The 15389-nt window shown below is 45.7% G+C and overlaps 2 protein-coding genes across 4 annotated transcripts in view; both read left to right on the top strand.

Moving 5' to 3' along the window:
- The window catches only part of LOC147465582 (protein OSB3, chloroplastic/mitochondrial-like), a 48136-nt gene extending 38041 nt beyond the window's left edge, over positions 1–10095 (top strand). For 2 of the 3 annotated variants that reach the window (XM_086520714.1, XM_086520720.1), the window contains one exon: positions 8698–9240. In XM_086520714.1, the coding sequence (XP_086376840.1) occupies positions 8698–8782 (85 nt within the window). In that variant the 3' untranslated portion in view covers positions 8783–9240. Of the gene's footprint in view, positions 1–8697; positions 9241–9684 lie in introns of those variants that run through there. The other variant, XM_086520709.1, reaches the window with a different exon arrangement.
- A 339-nt stretch (positions 10096–10434) lies between these two features.
- LOC147465583 (putative E3 ubiquitin-protein ligase ATL44) lies at positions 10435–11178 on the top strand. The gene has a single exon (XM_086520723.1). The coding sequence runs from the start codon at positions 10583–10585 to the stop codon at positions 11114–11116; it is 534 nt and encodes a 177-aa protein (XP_086376849.1). The 5' UTR covers positions 10435–10582; the 3' UTR covers positions 11117–11178.
- The last annotated feature ends 4211 nt before the right edge of the window (positions 11179–15389 follow it).

Raw genomic sequence — 15389 nt, forward strand, 5'->3', positions numbered from 1 at the left:
CCTGTGAGTACCATGCTCTCTCATGCCCACTCTCTGATAGCTGTATAGCTGCCTCAAATGCTCTACGAGTAAGTCTGTCAGGAGGTAGCTCTCTCATCCTCTGGATGAAGCAGACTGTCTGGAATAGTGCCTCTACAACCATAGGTGGTGTGGCGAGCTCGGCTCTAATAATGTCATGTGGCACTGTCTTCTTGCTGCGGAGCAAGCGTGAGATCATACATACCTGTGGCCTCTCAAGCTGTGTCCACTGGTCAGCTGTCAATCCTGGTGCCCATACTGCCGCCGAGTACATCAGGCCCGGGGTGACTAAGGTGTCGAAAAGCCACCCCTTCGTGTGGGGCTCCTGAAAGTGTGCCTGGTGGCATCTCCGCTCTAGCATGGTCAGAGCTGCATATCCTCGGGTGAGCCTGTCAGCAGCAGCCTGCCTCATAGTGAAGGGTCCTGGTAGGCTGGTGAATGTGATGCCAAGGTAGACATAGGAGGTGACTACATCAACCTGTCCTCCTGCTGCTGTGAAGGTGGCAGCGCTCCTCACTGCACTGGATGTGTGAAAGATCATGACCTTGGTTTTGCCAAGGTTCACAGTCAACCCCTTGTGTGTGCTGAATTCGTCCAAGGCCTCAAGATGGCGTTGCAAGCCCTCGGGTGACTCTGAGATCAACACAATATCATCAGCATATAACATGATGTGGACCGGAGTACCTGCCAAGTCGCTCCCCTCTCCCCCTGCTCGTAGTATGTAGTCGGAGATCTCGTCGATGTAGAGCCCAAAGAGTGTCGGGGAGAGTGGGCATCCTTGCTTAACACCAATGGTGCTAGCAATGGTCTCTGAAAAGCCGCCTGGGCAACGAACTCGACCCGTCACCCTCTCGTAGAGAGTATATATGGCCCAAATCATCTCTGTTGGTACCCCAATGCTGTGAAGGCGCTGGAAGATCTCTCGCGTGGGACTGTGTCAAAGGCCTTGCGGAAATCCACAAAGCAGCAGTAAAGCCTCTTCTTCCGCGCCTTTGCCCCATCAATGAGGCAGCGCAGAACGAAGATGTGATCAGTGGTGGAGAAAGCTCGTCTGAAACCTGCCTGGCTTGGAGCTCGTAAACCCTCGGTCTCTGCGTAGCAGCTGAGCTGTGCCTCAAGTACTGCTCCATATAGCTTGGCCATCGTGTGGCCAATCATGATAGTCCTGTAGTTCCCTGGGTCCAGGGTGTCGCCAGATTTGTGGATAGGCACTATGGTGTGCTGTGTCCACTCCTCTGGGAAGCCCTCCCCTATAGTCCGGTTGAAGACATGTGCAATCAACGGGGCTATAGTGGAGGCCGCATAAATGATGTGCTCACTCTGTAATCCAGTATGGTCAGCTGATCGTCTGTGCTGCATGCGGCGTATGGCCCTCTCTACCATCTCTGCTGTAAAGAAGGAGGAGCACGTGGGGCGTGGCCCGTGTGGCTGTGGGATAGGAGGCTGCCCTGGCACCTCATAAAGGCGCTCTGCATAATCATGCCATATCTGTGGATCCTCAATAGCTGTAGTCGGACGTGGCTCGCGCAGGGTGCGTCATGCCGTCGCGCTATCTATGCTCATAAATAGGCGGTATAGCTCAAGCTCCTATGCCTCTTCGAATGCTCGCCGCTTTTGGCGTGTCAGCGTCTTCATATGTCGTCTGGCCTCTCTCTCTGTGATCTCTCCTAAGGCTCGCCGTGCATGGAGGCGTCGGTATAACTCTCTGCACTCATCATCATACCAGCGGTTCTGAGGCATAGTCCCGGGGGGGGGAGTGCGTCCTGTGTGAGTGGTGTGTGGAAAAGAGCTAATAGCTGAAGTGTGGAGAACGGAAGAGATATGTGATGTGAGAACTGAGAGTGGTGTGGATGGGTGGAGGAGGCATAGGCCATGCTCGACCTCGGCCGAGTAAAGAGAGGCTAGCTCATGTGTGAAATGGATGGTGGTGTGTGGAGTGTGTGCTGTGGAACTGTGTGGGATAGTATCTCCGGTGATGGAGAAAGAGAGGTATGTGTGGTCGGCTCCGATGGGTATGGGTGGAATGGTGAAGGATGTGATAAGGTGTGTAGCCTCCCTGGGTCCCAGAATATAGTCGACTGTACTCCCCCCTCCCTCTGTAACTCCATGTGGCATACAAGTCAGGCCCCCTGAGGTGGGCCACTGGGCCATCCCGTTATAAATAACGAGACGGTGCTGGGAGCCAAGTCGAAGTAGGTGTCGTCCGTAGGCTGTGACTGGAGCTCTGTCTGCTGTATCTCTCATAGTAGCCTCCTCATCTAGAGTGTGTAGTGCCTCTGGGTCCTCGTGGTCATATGCCTCACACTGCTCACTGCGCGTACGAGCATTGAAGTCTCCCATAAGGAAGACTTCACCCAGTGTGGAGTACTCCATAATCTCCTCCGTGAGGCATGCGTACGGTGACTCCTGCTCAATAGGGGCGAATCTGGAGCCTGTGGGAGCAAAGTAGCAAAGGGCAATGTAGACGATCCTGTCTCGTGAGAGCTCGAGGCGAATCCACATGTATCGGGCCTGTGGGTCCCGGGCAACAATCTGTAGTCTGCTGTGAAGCCCCTGTCTAAAGAGTATGGCCACTCCTCCTGAACCGCGAGTGGTGTGCTGGCGCATACATCCCCGATGTAGAGACTCCCATTGGAATCCATGTATCCGTGGTAACCCTCTCTCTGGGCTCTCGTGTGTCTCTGTAAGTAGAATCATGTCTCGACCTCTCATCACCTCCTCAAGTCTCTCTGGGTGTGTCCATAGGTCTCCATTGCAATTCCAAACCGTGACATGAATCTCCTCGTATGTCCCACAGGCCGCGAGTCCCTATGCGATGGTCTTGCCATCAATGATAACCCTACCATCTCGATATACTGCCTTCTTCCCTTCTTTGCGGGCTTGGTGGACTCTAGGCATGCACGCGCGGCGGTGATCTTGTTGCATCTTTGTGAGGTCATCATCAAGATAAATCGGGGGGCCTTCTAGCCCTCTCAAGATGACCCTCTTTTGGAGGAAAGAAGTTCGAGACTCCTCGGAGGCGAATTGGAGGATGAGAGCTCTCTTCTTTGGATCTTTGCCGGCTCTCCAAACTTTGGAGAAAGGGATCTCTTCTTCCTTGTATCCCACTTTCTTGCATAAGGCTTTCCCATCGCTCTCGGGTGTGGACCCTTCTTCTTCTTTGATGCCGGTCACTCACACATTGAGACGGCGAGCTTGTCGCATCTTCTCCTCCTCGATGGTTGTGTGTACGATGAGTACCTCTCTCTCTCTCTCTCTCTCTCTCTCTCTCTCTCTCGCGGACCTGCTGCTGTGCTGCACCAGCGCGTGGACCTGCTGCTGCGCTGCATCTCTCGCGGACCTGCTGCTGTGCTGCACCAACGCGCGGACCTGCTGCACCAGCGCCCTCCTCCTGCTCCAGGCACATTACTGCTGTACTGCGCGCTGCTGTGTCACCCCAGCTGCTCAGCGCGCCCACCCCACCTGCACAGCACCCCCAGTACCTGCCTGTTGCTGCCGCTGATATACCAACCTGCTGCTGCTGCTGAACTGCCCCCCTCCAGCCTCCCCCTCACGCAGCCCCTCCTCGTTCCCCATCACGCAGCCATCTCTCTCTCTCTCTCTCTCTCTCTCTCTCTCTCTCTCACACACACACACACACACACACGGATACATACCCACACACACACTACACACATACACGCATACACACACGTACTCCCCTTCTCCCCTCTTCTTCACAATATGAAGAGAGGGTAGCTCCGAAGACAACCATGTCTTCCCCCATCATCAAGACGCCGACATCGACAATGAAGACAACCTTCATGCTCACGAACAAGAGGCTTGCACAATTGGAGAAGGACATGAAAGAATGGTGGATGGAGAGAGAGATATGGAGGGAGGAGAAAGCCACCTTCATCAAGCTATGGAACGAAGAGAAGGAGGACATGAGAGCGGAAATCCAAAACCTCAAAGAGGAGGAGAGAAGGGCACGGGAGAACGAGAAGGAGAGGGAGAGATGGAGGAAAGAGCAAGAAGAGATGAAGGCACAAATCGACCTCCTTCATGCTTCCATCACATCCCTCACCCCCGAGGAAGGAGAGATTAAAGAGGAGGCTAAGGAAGCCCTCAAGGAGGAGATCACCAAAGCCCTCACCGCAAGCATTGAGGACAAATTAGAAGCCACCAAAGAAGGATGGGTCGAAGTGGTCAAAAAGAATATCAAGAAGGTAGCAAGAGAGGAAGGAGAGAGAGAGAGAGAGAGAGAGAGAGAGAGAGAGAGAGAGAGAGAGAGAGAGAGAGAGAGAGAGAGAGAGAAATGTTATATTAACGTCTCCAAAAGGCCAGAGTGACCTATGAGACCAAACTGATACAAAAGTGGTGAATCTATTACAATGTCTGAAAAGTGTGAAAGTGTGAAAATAAATGCGAAAAACTAAATACAAAGTATTAGATAAATTTCTTAGGAGCATTCTGGGTGTCTGGCTAGAATGCTTCTAATCCTTTGTTGTAGTCTCCTCCGGTGAAGTGTGCTTCTGCATCTCGGTAGTGGTCGTCTCGATTTCCTAAGCTCAATCGCCCTGTCAATGAGGGTGCCTTTGGTATAAATGTGGGTACTCCTTGTGCTCGCTGTTGGCCTCTTGCTTCTCCTTCCATTCTTGCTTCTCTCGATCCAAAGAAATCTGTGATCTGCCTCTGAGGCTGTAGTGCTCTTTGTCTTCTCATTAGATTATCCCTGTGCCGATGTGGTTTCAGTAGGTACAGGCCTAAGCACCTTTGATCTTGGTATTGCATGACTCTATCTAGAGGTCCAAAGCCTTCTTTAAATAGGCAATGGAAACGCCCACGTATCTCATAGTATACGGTGCAGTGGCATATGTAGTGTAATTCTGTCTCCGGCTCCATTCCGCATAACTTGCAAATTCTGCTCTCAGGTGGGATTCCCCTAAATCTGCCAAATTCAATTTCCAGCTAGTGTGAGGATGTACGAATATGACCAATAGCACATCTCAAACCATGGGACAGGTGGGTATCCATGTAGCTCGAGCGAATCACAAAACCATCTTCAGATAGCTGTAGGAAGTTTTCTTTGTAGTCGGCCATCTTCGTGCCCAATTCTTGTGTAGGGTCTACCCATGTCCTCTTAGTGTCCAACTGTATAAGATCCTGGCGGATGATTTTATTAATCTCCGTTCGTGTGATTGCCAGTGATGGAGCCTCAAGAGAGTATTGGAAGGGGGGTAATCTTTCCATACTGAACCCGTGTCTCTGAAACCACGAGGATAATTGCGCATACCAGCATGATGTATCTCCTTTCATTGCTAACTGTCGAGAGATTCGAGGGCCAATCTAGTATATCGGCAATTACTTGTATCCCACAGACCATGTATAAAGGACACTGATCTGGTAAGAGCTTCAATTTCTATCGGAGGGGCAGCTAGTTCCGCTCGGGTAATCGCGTGTGGTACGGAGGCCTTGGCTCTAATCATTCTGGAAATCATAGATACCAACGGTCTCTCCATTGACTTCCAATTATCCTGATCCACAGATGGTCCCCAAATCTGGACCCCATAAAGCATAGCCGAAGCCACCACAGTATCAAAGAGCCAAAGTTTTGTTCGTGGTTCCTGAAACTGCACTTGTGAACACATCCTCTCCAACCCTCCCAAGGCCGCAGAGGCTCTGGACAATCTAGCATCTGCTGCTTTCTTAAGAGTAAACTTCGGTCCTGTAAATACCACACCAAGGTATGTGTATGCATCTGTGTACTCTACTGTATCCTGGCCATATGCAAATGTAGGTGCCGATCTCCTAACCCACTGCGGTGTGGTGTTAAACACCATAACTTTGGTTTTACCCAAATTTACCGACAGTCCGCTGCCCTCCGCGAATTTATGTAATGCATCTAATTGCCTCTGCATTCCATTTGGTGATTCTGCTATCAATACAATATCATCTGCATACAACAACAAAGGGATCCATGACCCTGCAAGTTGAGCACCTCTGTCACCCTCTCTATCAATGTAATCTGATACCTCATCTATATACATACCAAATAAAGAAGGGGACAGTGGGCATCCCTGCTTTACTCCAACGGTGGAATGAACAATGTCGGAATCCCCTTCTGGAGTATTTACATAGCCAGTTATTGACCCATATAAGGCCATGATCCCCCGGATAATCTCTTTGGGGACCCCTAACTCTTGCATTCTGCGCATCAATTTGGCCCTTGGTACTGTGTCAAAATCTTTCCGAAAATCCACAAAGCAACAATACATCCTTCTCCCCCTTGCTCTTCCTTCCTCAATAATGGCTCTGAGCGTAAGAATATGATCTAAAGTGGAATAACCCCTCCTGAATCCAGCTTGTCCTGTTGCCCTTATGCCCTCATTCTCTGCCCATCTACTCAATTTTTGTTCCAGAATGGATGCGTACAGTCTGGTCAATGTGTGACCCACCATAATGGTACGGTAGTTCCCGGGTATCATAGGATCCCCTGACTTGAAAAAAGGTACGATAGTAAATAATTTCCAAGATTCAGTTAATCCTTCACACATGACCCGATTAAACAGAGGAGCAAGGACTTCTGAAAGTAGATCCCTTGCATGGATCATATGTTCTGTTACTAAACCCTCATGATCATATGCTCTTCTTGTCTTCATCTTATCAATGGCTTTTTCCACCATTTCCGTAGTAAAGAAAGTACTAGTAGCAGGGCATGGCTCTAGCGGATCTGGTAATGGAGGCTGTCCAGATACCATATATAATGATGTTACATATTGACCCCAAATAACTGGAGAAGTAATTGTCGGAGGCGATGAGTGCTCGTGAAATAAACGCCAGGCCTCATGTGAGTCCTGACTCAAGAAGAGCTGATATAAATCCTTCTCCAATTTGGCTAAAAATGCCCTTTTCTTGCGACGTACTATACGCCGAAGAGCAATCCGAGACTGCTTAAATGTGATGATCCCAAGTGTAAGCTCTTTCTGGACCTGGGTTCTCGTCTCTCTGCGTTCCTCGTCGTACCAACTGTTTTGAGGCATGTTCCCAGATCCTCTCTTCTGATCAGGCTGAGTATGTGGGTATGCCTTTTGTGCTGCTCCATGTAGTATCTCTGTTAGCTGAGAAGTAATCTCCTCTACAGTATATACTGGCTCGGCTGCCCACATCCTATTATAGATCTGTTCCACATAGACTGAATCAGTCTCTTGTGTGTGTCTTCTTCCTTTGTACTTGAGAGGCATTGTATTGGAAGGAGATTGATAAGGTCAAGAGAGCATGATCCACTGCAATCCCAACCGGTCTGGGTCCCACCTTAAAGTCCTCGATACTAGAAATAAAGCTTGGTGAAGTCATGACATAATCCACTGTACTGGCCCCATGCCTGTGCGGGAAGCATGTGAATCCCCCAGATAGAGGGAAATTCTCTAGACCATTAAGTATGGCCAAACCATGTGTAGTTGCCATCTCCATGAGATGTCTCCCATATTCAGTGTGTTCTTTATCCTGTGAGTTTCTAGTAAGCCCCTCCTGTGATAAATCCACTTCTCTGAGCATTTCCTCAGAAGTATCATAGAATACTGCTTGAGAGTTGGCCGTTCTGGCATTAAAGTCTCCTAAGAGAACGATGTCTCCATCTCTAGAGAACTCCCATATGTCATTATTCAATATGGAGAAAGGGGACTTTCCTTTAGGTGAGGAGTAGACTGATGTACTTGGAGGGAAGTATCAGGTAGCGATATATAGAAACCTACCTGTTTCAGCTCTCATTCTCACCCACATATACCTTGCTTGTTCATCTTTCCTGATAATCTGTAGTAGTGGTCTCAGATCCTCTTTAAATATGATTGCTACTCCTCCTGAACCCCAGCTACCTCGTAGAGATCTCTTGTCTGGTCGACTAGCTGTTTCCCATAAATACCCCTTCACATGTGGCATAAGCTGTCCCGGTATCTGGTGTGTCTCGGAGTAGAAAACTATGTCTCTGTCCCCAAAGCTGTCTTCAAAGGCACCTACATCTAGCCTATATGATCCATTACAATTCCACGCCGCTATCCGGAGCATCGCCCCATAGGTCTCGCACCGTCATGATGAGTGCTTTTCCAGAACCACTACTTTCCCTCCTCTATAAAAGGCGATTCTCCCCTTTTCTCTTGCTGCCCTGATCTCTGGCATCAACTCTTGCATGTGTGCCACTTGTGCCAATGTAAGGTCATCTCCCAGGAAAATACCGGTTTTCTTAAGAGTTGGCCTCTTCTTTAGAAATTCTTTCCTTATTTCTATATTCGGGAAGCGGAGAATAAGTGCCCTATCCTTTACGTTTCCCTTCTCATCGATTCCTTTCTTGCCCACTCTCCATGCACTTGTGTGAGTAGGCTCTGTGATGCCCATGCGTTGAAGCAGTTCCCTCACTTCTTCATCTACATTCTCTTTGTCTTTGACTCCTGTGACCCGCACATGCAGAGCCCGATTCTTCCTTTTCTGCTCTTCCTCAGTGGTCATATTAATAATGGTGGAGGTAGGTGTGGTCTCAGGCATCTGGGCCTTCCCTTTCTTCGCATCCTCAATCCATTTCTCTGCTTCATCAACCTTTTCTTGTGTCTTAACAAGACGTTCCGCCAATGAGAGAGAGAGAGAGAGAGAGAGAGAGAGAGAGAGAGAGAGAGAGAGTTGTTTGACTCTGCTTGCCTTTGAAAGCAGAAAGTTCCCAATTATCCAGACTTCAAACACAAAGATACACTGGAGACCTTGTGGATTGAGAGTGATAGTACTCCAGACTGGGTGAAGAAAAAGCTTGCATCCTTGGAATCAGTTTAATTTGAGGTTCTGGAAAGGCATCGCACTTTGGGGTGAACAGCAGATTGCAAAGGAAGAACATCTGAATAATCAGTTATTTGCCCATTATGGAAGGCGTGATCATTGTAAGCTTCAAATTCACAACCTCTATGTATGTTATACAGAGGAGCCCTTGATGTTTATGGGAACTATGGTACTTATCCAGTTTCTTGGTAAATAGACGGTAGGGCCCTCAAAAGGAACTGTCTGTAAGCAGCTATTGCTGTGTTTCAATGTGTTGGCAAAATGTCGGGGCACAGAGCTCTCACTTGTGTAATTTGGACTCCACTACTGCAGACAATTTTCGGCCTTTAGGATTGTGAACAAGCATAGATTTCATTTTTGTGGACTTGGGTGCTGTGTACACTTGTCTGCCTAATTTCTTAAATGTAGTTCCACCTTCATCCATCTTGTGTACAAGCTAAGCGTTTGAGGTGTTTTTTAAGGGAAAAGCTGTTGTCCTTTAAGTCCGCTTCATACCTCTCAAGTTATTTATGTGATTTATAGTATTCATGATAGGGTTCTATGATGTATGTCGGCCAGCTTTGTAGTGTGCTTTTTTCCGTCGTCAAGAACATGCTCCATTTGGTTTGAAATCTATTTTCATTTTGCTGAAGAAAACTGATCTTTTCAACCAAAAACTCTTCTAATAAGAGTGGCTAGGGCCAAGGCCAGCTATGCTGAAACAATTGTCTTAAAGATGTATAGGAGGAATGGGGCCAATGAAGAGGGAGAGAGGTATCAAATTGTGCACTGTTGCCATTTCGTATAATGAAGTCAGTCCTATTTCTTGCTCCAAGTATGCTGGAAGTGTGATGTGTGCTTTGCTCTGTTTTGCCACAATCATAGCAGGAGACTCACAGAATGTAAGTGGTGGAATCTTCAAGTTGTGACGTTTCAACCGTTTGCCAATCGTGCTATTTGGTTTACACGTTGCGCGATGGAGAAGATTTGCAGGCTCTATGAAAACAGTCGATTGTGGATCTTCACCTAAGAGTCATCCAGTCATGGGGGGCAATTGCTTGTGGAAGAATCAGAATTCTCCCATTCATATCAGCTCAACCTTCTGGTAGCTCAGAAGGTTTCCTCGGAAACAATGAAAGTTTCATAAGCATGGTTGTTCTGTAGATGAACCCATCGGCATGTATGCAAAGTATTCTTTGATTGGCTCTATAAAGCGTAGTAGCTTGTGGAGATCCCTGTGCTGTACATTAGGAACCTCGTGCGTCACCTCTCTATAAGCAGTCCATGGTTTCTGTTGTCTTCCCGGAGAGGTGAATCCTCATTGTTCAGAATCCAATGTCTCTGCACACACACCACCCACACACACTCCTCAGCAATGGCTCATCCACCTCTCTCTCTCTCTCTCTCTCTCTCTCTCTCTCTCTCTCTCTCTCTCTCTCTCTCTCTCTCTCCCTCTCCCTCTCCCTCTCTCTCTCTCACACGCACACACACAAATCTGGTTGCAAGTCACATGTTTGTGCATGCACACCTGCCTCACACTCATTCAAAACTTGCCATTGACTCTCTCATCTTTGACATTCCACCCTCATGTTGATTTCATGCATCTTTTACAAGTATGTAACAATGCCAAGCTCATCACCACGAAAATCCTCGCATCATTTTTGGTTTCATTGCTGTCACCTAACATTGAAGAGGTGCTTCAAGCAAGCCAATATCATTTAAAGGACCCTATGCAAGCTGTCTCAGAGGAATTTCTTTACGAGTGTGATTTCTCTTATCTAACACCATGCATACTTGCAATAGCACTCAATGCTCAAGCATAAGTCATGTAGAGGATGATGATTATGATCTAGATGATAGGCACCCTCTTGGCTACTCTATGCTCGTGGTGTCATTACTCCTTGCCGGTGTTTGTGGCATCTTTTTGTTTGTTATATTGATACTTAAAATTTACGAGCTGAGAGCTCGTCGTCGCACCAATTCAGCATCACAACGCAGAGGAAACACTGGTCTTAAAGCATCCGAGATTCAATCCTTGCCCACTTTCAAGTTCAGCACTAATTGTAATAGCCACCTCCATTTCTTCCACGAAGAAGCTATGCATACTGATTGTTCAATATGCTTAGGTGATTTTCTTGAGGGGCATCTTTTAAGAGTTCTTCCTTCTTGTAGGCATGCCTTCCACATTCAGTGCATAGATACTTGGCTTTCCAATCATCATTCTTGTCCCACTTGTCGGGGTGAGGTCCTTACATCCGTTGATGGAAAGACAGATCGAGTTATGCAACTTGAGATTTTGATCGCAAATCACTTGCCATAATCCATTAAAAGAAAGGTTAAAGTGTATTTATTGAAACCTTAATATGAAAAGAGTTTCTATTACCCCTTCATATTTCCTATTTATTCTTTGATGATCAATAATTTTGTATGCCTTTTTTTTGTTTTGGGGGGGGGGGGGGGGGGAATGCAACGAAGAGAAATGAAGGTCTCTCTCTCTCTCTCTCTCTCTCTCTCTCTGGCTAGAAAAACGAGTGAAGCTCCAATTTTGGCCACACGGTTGCGTTCGGAACAACCCAAAACCCAGTATCCATACGCAAAGGATGCAACCTTGTGGCCAAATTGTCAAGTTCCATCTTAAAAGCTCCTAGAAGTATTTGGCATCGGTGTGGGGTACTTTCAAGAGGTTTCAAGTTGTTTTTTAGTCCATAGTCTTGTCTTTGGGTGTTAAAATGAGATATATGGCAGTCGTTTCGAAGGTTTTTGGGTGTTATGAATGCAACGGTGTGGTCAAAATTATCAAATTCTAACAATCTTTAAAAATTTAGCCAGTGCAAATTTTTTGAAGGTTTTCAATTCATTTTAAGTCCAAAACTCCGTCTCTACGCTCATAATGAGATGTGTGGATATTTACTTTTAAGGTTATGGACATCTTAAATACAACATGATTAAATTTTCTCTCTCAATAGTCAATGAGTTAATTTGTATATATGTAGATATTTTAGGAGCGAATTAGGTTATCTTTAAGTCGAACGTTTCTTCGCTAAGTGATATATGAGTCAATTCCAGATTGCGCATGCATACACACACACACACACACAGATTGTTGGCGACATTCGCATGTTTGTCGACAAGAGGGAGCAAGTGAGGGGGTTGTGTGGGAGGTGTCCTGCATCGCAATGCACGACAATAGAAGAGTAAGACCACACGACTCATGTGTTTAAATGTGCATTGTGTGGTAGCATGCCTTGTGTTGTAGTGCCCAACAATGGCAGGGTAGCTAGTCACACAACGAGGGTATGTGCATTAGCCGTTCTATGGAATAATGCTTACCAAAGGGGCATCACCTCAAGTATGCGAGGAATATGAAGTCCTTGTGGTAAATATTGACTCATTGTACGGGTACTACATCGATGAGTAACGCGCTCATATGATGCTCGTAGTTGATAGACATCCTTAAATTCAAGCGACACCCAGTTCGTAATGTGACTAAAACGTATCGCTCGCTAGAAGCATGTATTTATGCATGCATGTGACGTTCACGTTGCTGCCCTGACCATATAAATGTTGTATAAATTGTACGTGCATGTATATTTAATGTTTGTTGAAGTGCTGTGTGTACAGTATGTACATGAAATACTTGGTCATTAATACAGTCGTACAAAGTATTTTGTATCAAATTTTCACGATGTTTATAAATTTTTATGATGTCTCTTTTTATAAAAAATCTTGTTTCAAATCATAACGCATATAAAAAAAGGAATTGTCATAATTATTTATTATCATTCTCTAAATAGAATTGATCATAACTATACATAAGCAAAAAAAAATATTCTTTTATATTATTACCTAAGATAGCCATACACAAAACCAAAAATCTATCTTAAAAGGTTTTACATTCTCTTTCATTTCATCTCTCTATCGTGTCAACAAATTTCTCATTGGAAAACTAAATGTTTCATTCACAATATAATGCATGCTTTTTTCTTGAACATATTTAAAGAAGAATATCAATTGATCACAAAAATAGACTTCATCTCTCTCTCTCTCTCTCTCTCTCTCTCTCCCCCCCCCCCCCCCCCCCCCCCCCCCCCCCCCCCCCACGTCTCTAAAGAGTAGAAAACAAAGTAAAAACTGTTGAATATGATTAGCAGTCATATTCTGAAGCAATGTCTTTGATAGCATCTCCTTCTTACGGTCTAGCATAGTTTTTTAATTGTGTCATGTTTTTAATGTATATGGTTGGACAAATTGAACCAATGTATTTCAGAAGCCTTATCGTTATGGTTTGATTAATGTTTTTGAGTATGTGACGTGCGTGAAATTATAATTAATCAATATCTTGAATATATATTTTGTCATCATAGATTGACTGATATTCTAATTGTGTAACATGCGTGAAATCTTCTTGATTAGAATTTGGATGCACTATGTTAAACATTTGAATCTTTTTTTTTAATTGATTCGTATAAATGACGGCTGAAAAGAAAAAAAATCCGTATGCGAACAATTACAAAGAGTGCATACTAGCAATTTCAATATATAATTAATCAATATCTTGAATATATATTTTGTCATCATAGATTGACTGATATTCTAATTGTGTAACATGCGTGAAATCTTCTTGATTAGAATTTGGATGCACTATGTTAAACATTTGAATCTTTTTTTTTAATTGATTCGTATAAATGACGGCTGAAAAGAAAAAAAATCCGTATGCGAACAATTACAAAGAGTGCATACTAGCAATTTCAATGTATGTAGATGTTGTTGGAATTAGGGTTGCAGGAAAACACCTACAGCTTGGAGAAGACAAAGGAAGCTCAAGGCACACAACAGAGAAGAGTGTATTACTTAGTGTGCAATAGAAAGATAGATAGCCCTAGAATGATGGATGTATATACAATGCACAGGGGGAAAAACCTCCTAGTGAGGGAAAAAATGCCCCAACGGTCCTAAGTGGATTCACAGACATCACTACAACATGTATATGGTAACCAATTCCCCCTAGAGTGATGTGATGAACGAGAGCTGGCACAAAGAGTAAAGGGAAGTGCCATGCCCTGAGGACATGATCAATCCACAAAGGGGAGTAAGCCCAAAGCTTTGTGAAAAGCTTCTAACTTCTCACGAGACAATGCCTTTGTGAAAAGATCTGCAAGGTTGTCCTATGTTGGCACATAAGCCAAGTTGATCTTTCATGCTGAGAGCCTCTCCTTGACATAATGGTAATGCACCTCAATGTGCTTTGTGCGAGCATGAAAAATTGGGTTCCTCACAACTGTCAATGCGCTCTGACTGTCAGTGTAGATAGTGTTGGCAATGTCCTTCAAACACCCAAATCACTCATAAAGCGTTTGAGCCATACACACGCAACGGTAGCTGCGAAGAATGCCCTGTACTCAGCCTCACAACTAGAAGTAGCCACAGTAGGTTGCTTCTTGCTCAACCATGATATACATGAACTACCAAGCATAAAACAAAAACCACTTGACAGCTTTTGGGGCTCTGCTTTTGGGCAACCCTTGTAATCAATAAATAGGTGGGTTAGGCTCTCACAACTCAGAGCATCTAGACGCAGAGTCTGAGAGTGAGACCCCTCCCACTCCTTGTACTTTGAGTTACAGATTAATACAAAAAGAAATACCGAAAGGGGCGCCAATCTTTGGGGCCAATATCTCTAGGCACGGAACTCCGCCGGGCCGTCTCAAATCAATTGTGAACTGTGAACTGTTTTGAAGTGAATCTCTGTTGAGTTGCGGTAGAATCTTGACTTGGAGTGTCCAAGTTTGTTACAGATTCCATAAGTGCTTGATGTAAATCTTGCTTGGAATTGGCTATGGATGCCACTCTCATAGACCTATGAGCTGCAGCCTGTCGCCCCCGTGACTCTGGAGTCTAGTGGCCTGGCTGGTGGTTGCCTCCTCGTGCTGCACCTCTCAGGGCTGGCCACCTCCAGTTGTGCTGCCCCCCTTAGGCAACTGGCCCTTGGCGGGTTGAGCTCCCACCTTAGGCTGCCCTTCTTGACGTTTTTTTTTTTGCCACACACGAGGCTACTGCCTGCGAGACTGCTGCAGACTCAAGCTCCACAAACTCCTCACCCCTTCACGACCTCTTCTTTGCTACAATTCTCTGGCTTGGAATGTCCTTTGCTCTGATACCACTTGTTGAGCATGTACGGAAGCCGATGGTGTTGCGAATGGACATTGCGAATGGACATGGCAATGGAGAGAAGCGTGTGCAGAAAAGAGAGAGTTAGAGGATAAGATTGCACCATTCACACAAAGAAAAGAGATGTAAGGTGCAACAGAAGTGAATGTTGAACTTTGCTCAAGATGAATGCTCTGAACTGTGCTCAGTGTTCCTTTTACTTAGGGCAGGAAGAGCCTTCCCTTCTTTAATCAGAGAGTGCAATGGACACAAACAAAGTGAATGGACACTGTGAGTGAAGGTGCTAAGACTGAGAGATAGAGAGAGAAGAATACAACATCAAAAATGTTGTCAAACCCTCCTCCGAAGGCCCCACTCTCTATGGCGAGAGACGTCTACTTATGATTGCACAAATCTCTACAATGCTTGGACTTGCCGACGATGTC

Source organism: Adiantum capillus-veneris, chromosome 1 (genome assembly GCF_014529385.1).
Source record: "Adiantum capillus-veneris isolate H3 chromosome 1, ASM1452938v2, whole genome shotgun sequence".
Taxonomy (NCBI): Eukaryota; Viridiplantae; Streptophyta; class Polypodiopsida; order Polypodiales; family Pteridaceae; genus Adiantum; species Adiantum capillus-veneris.

Excerpts from the sequence above, each read along its gene's own strand:
- LOC147465583 (XM_086520723.1), top strand. The coding sequence starts at position 10,583 with ATGCATACTTGCAATAGCACTCAATGCTCAAGCATAAGTCATGTAGAG.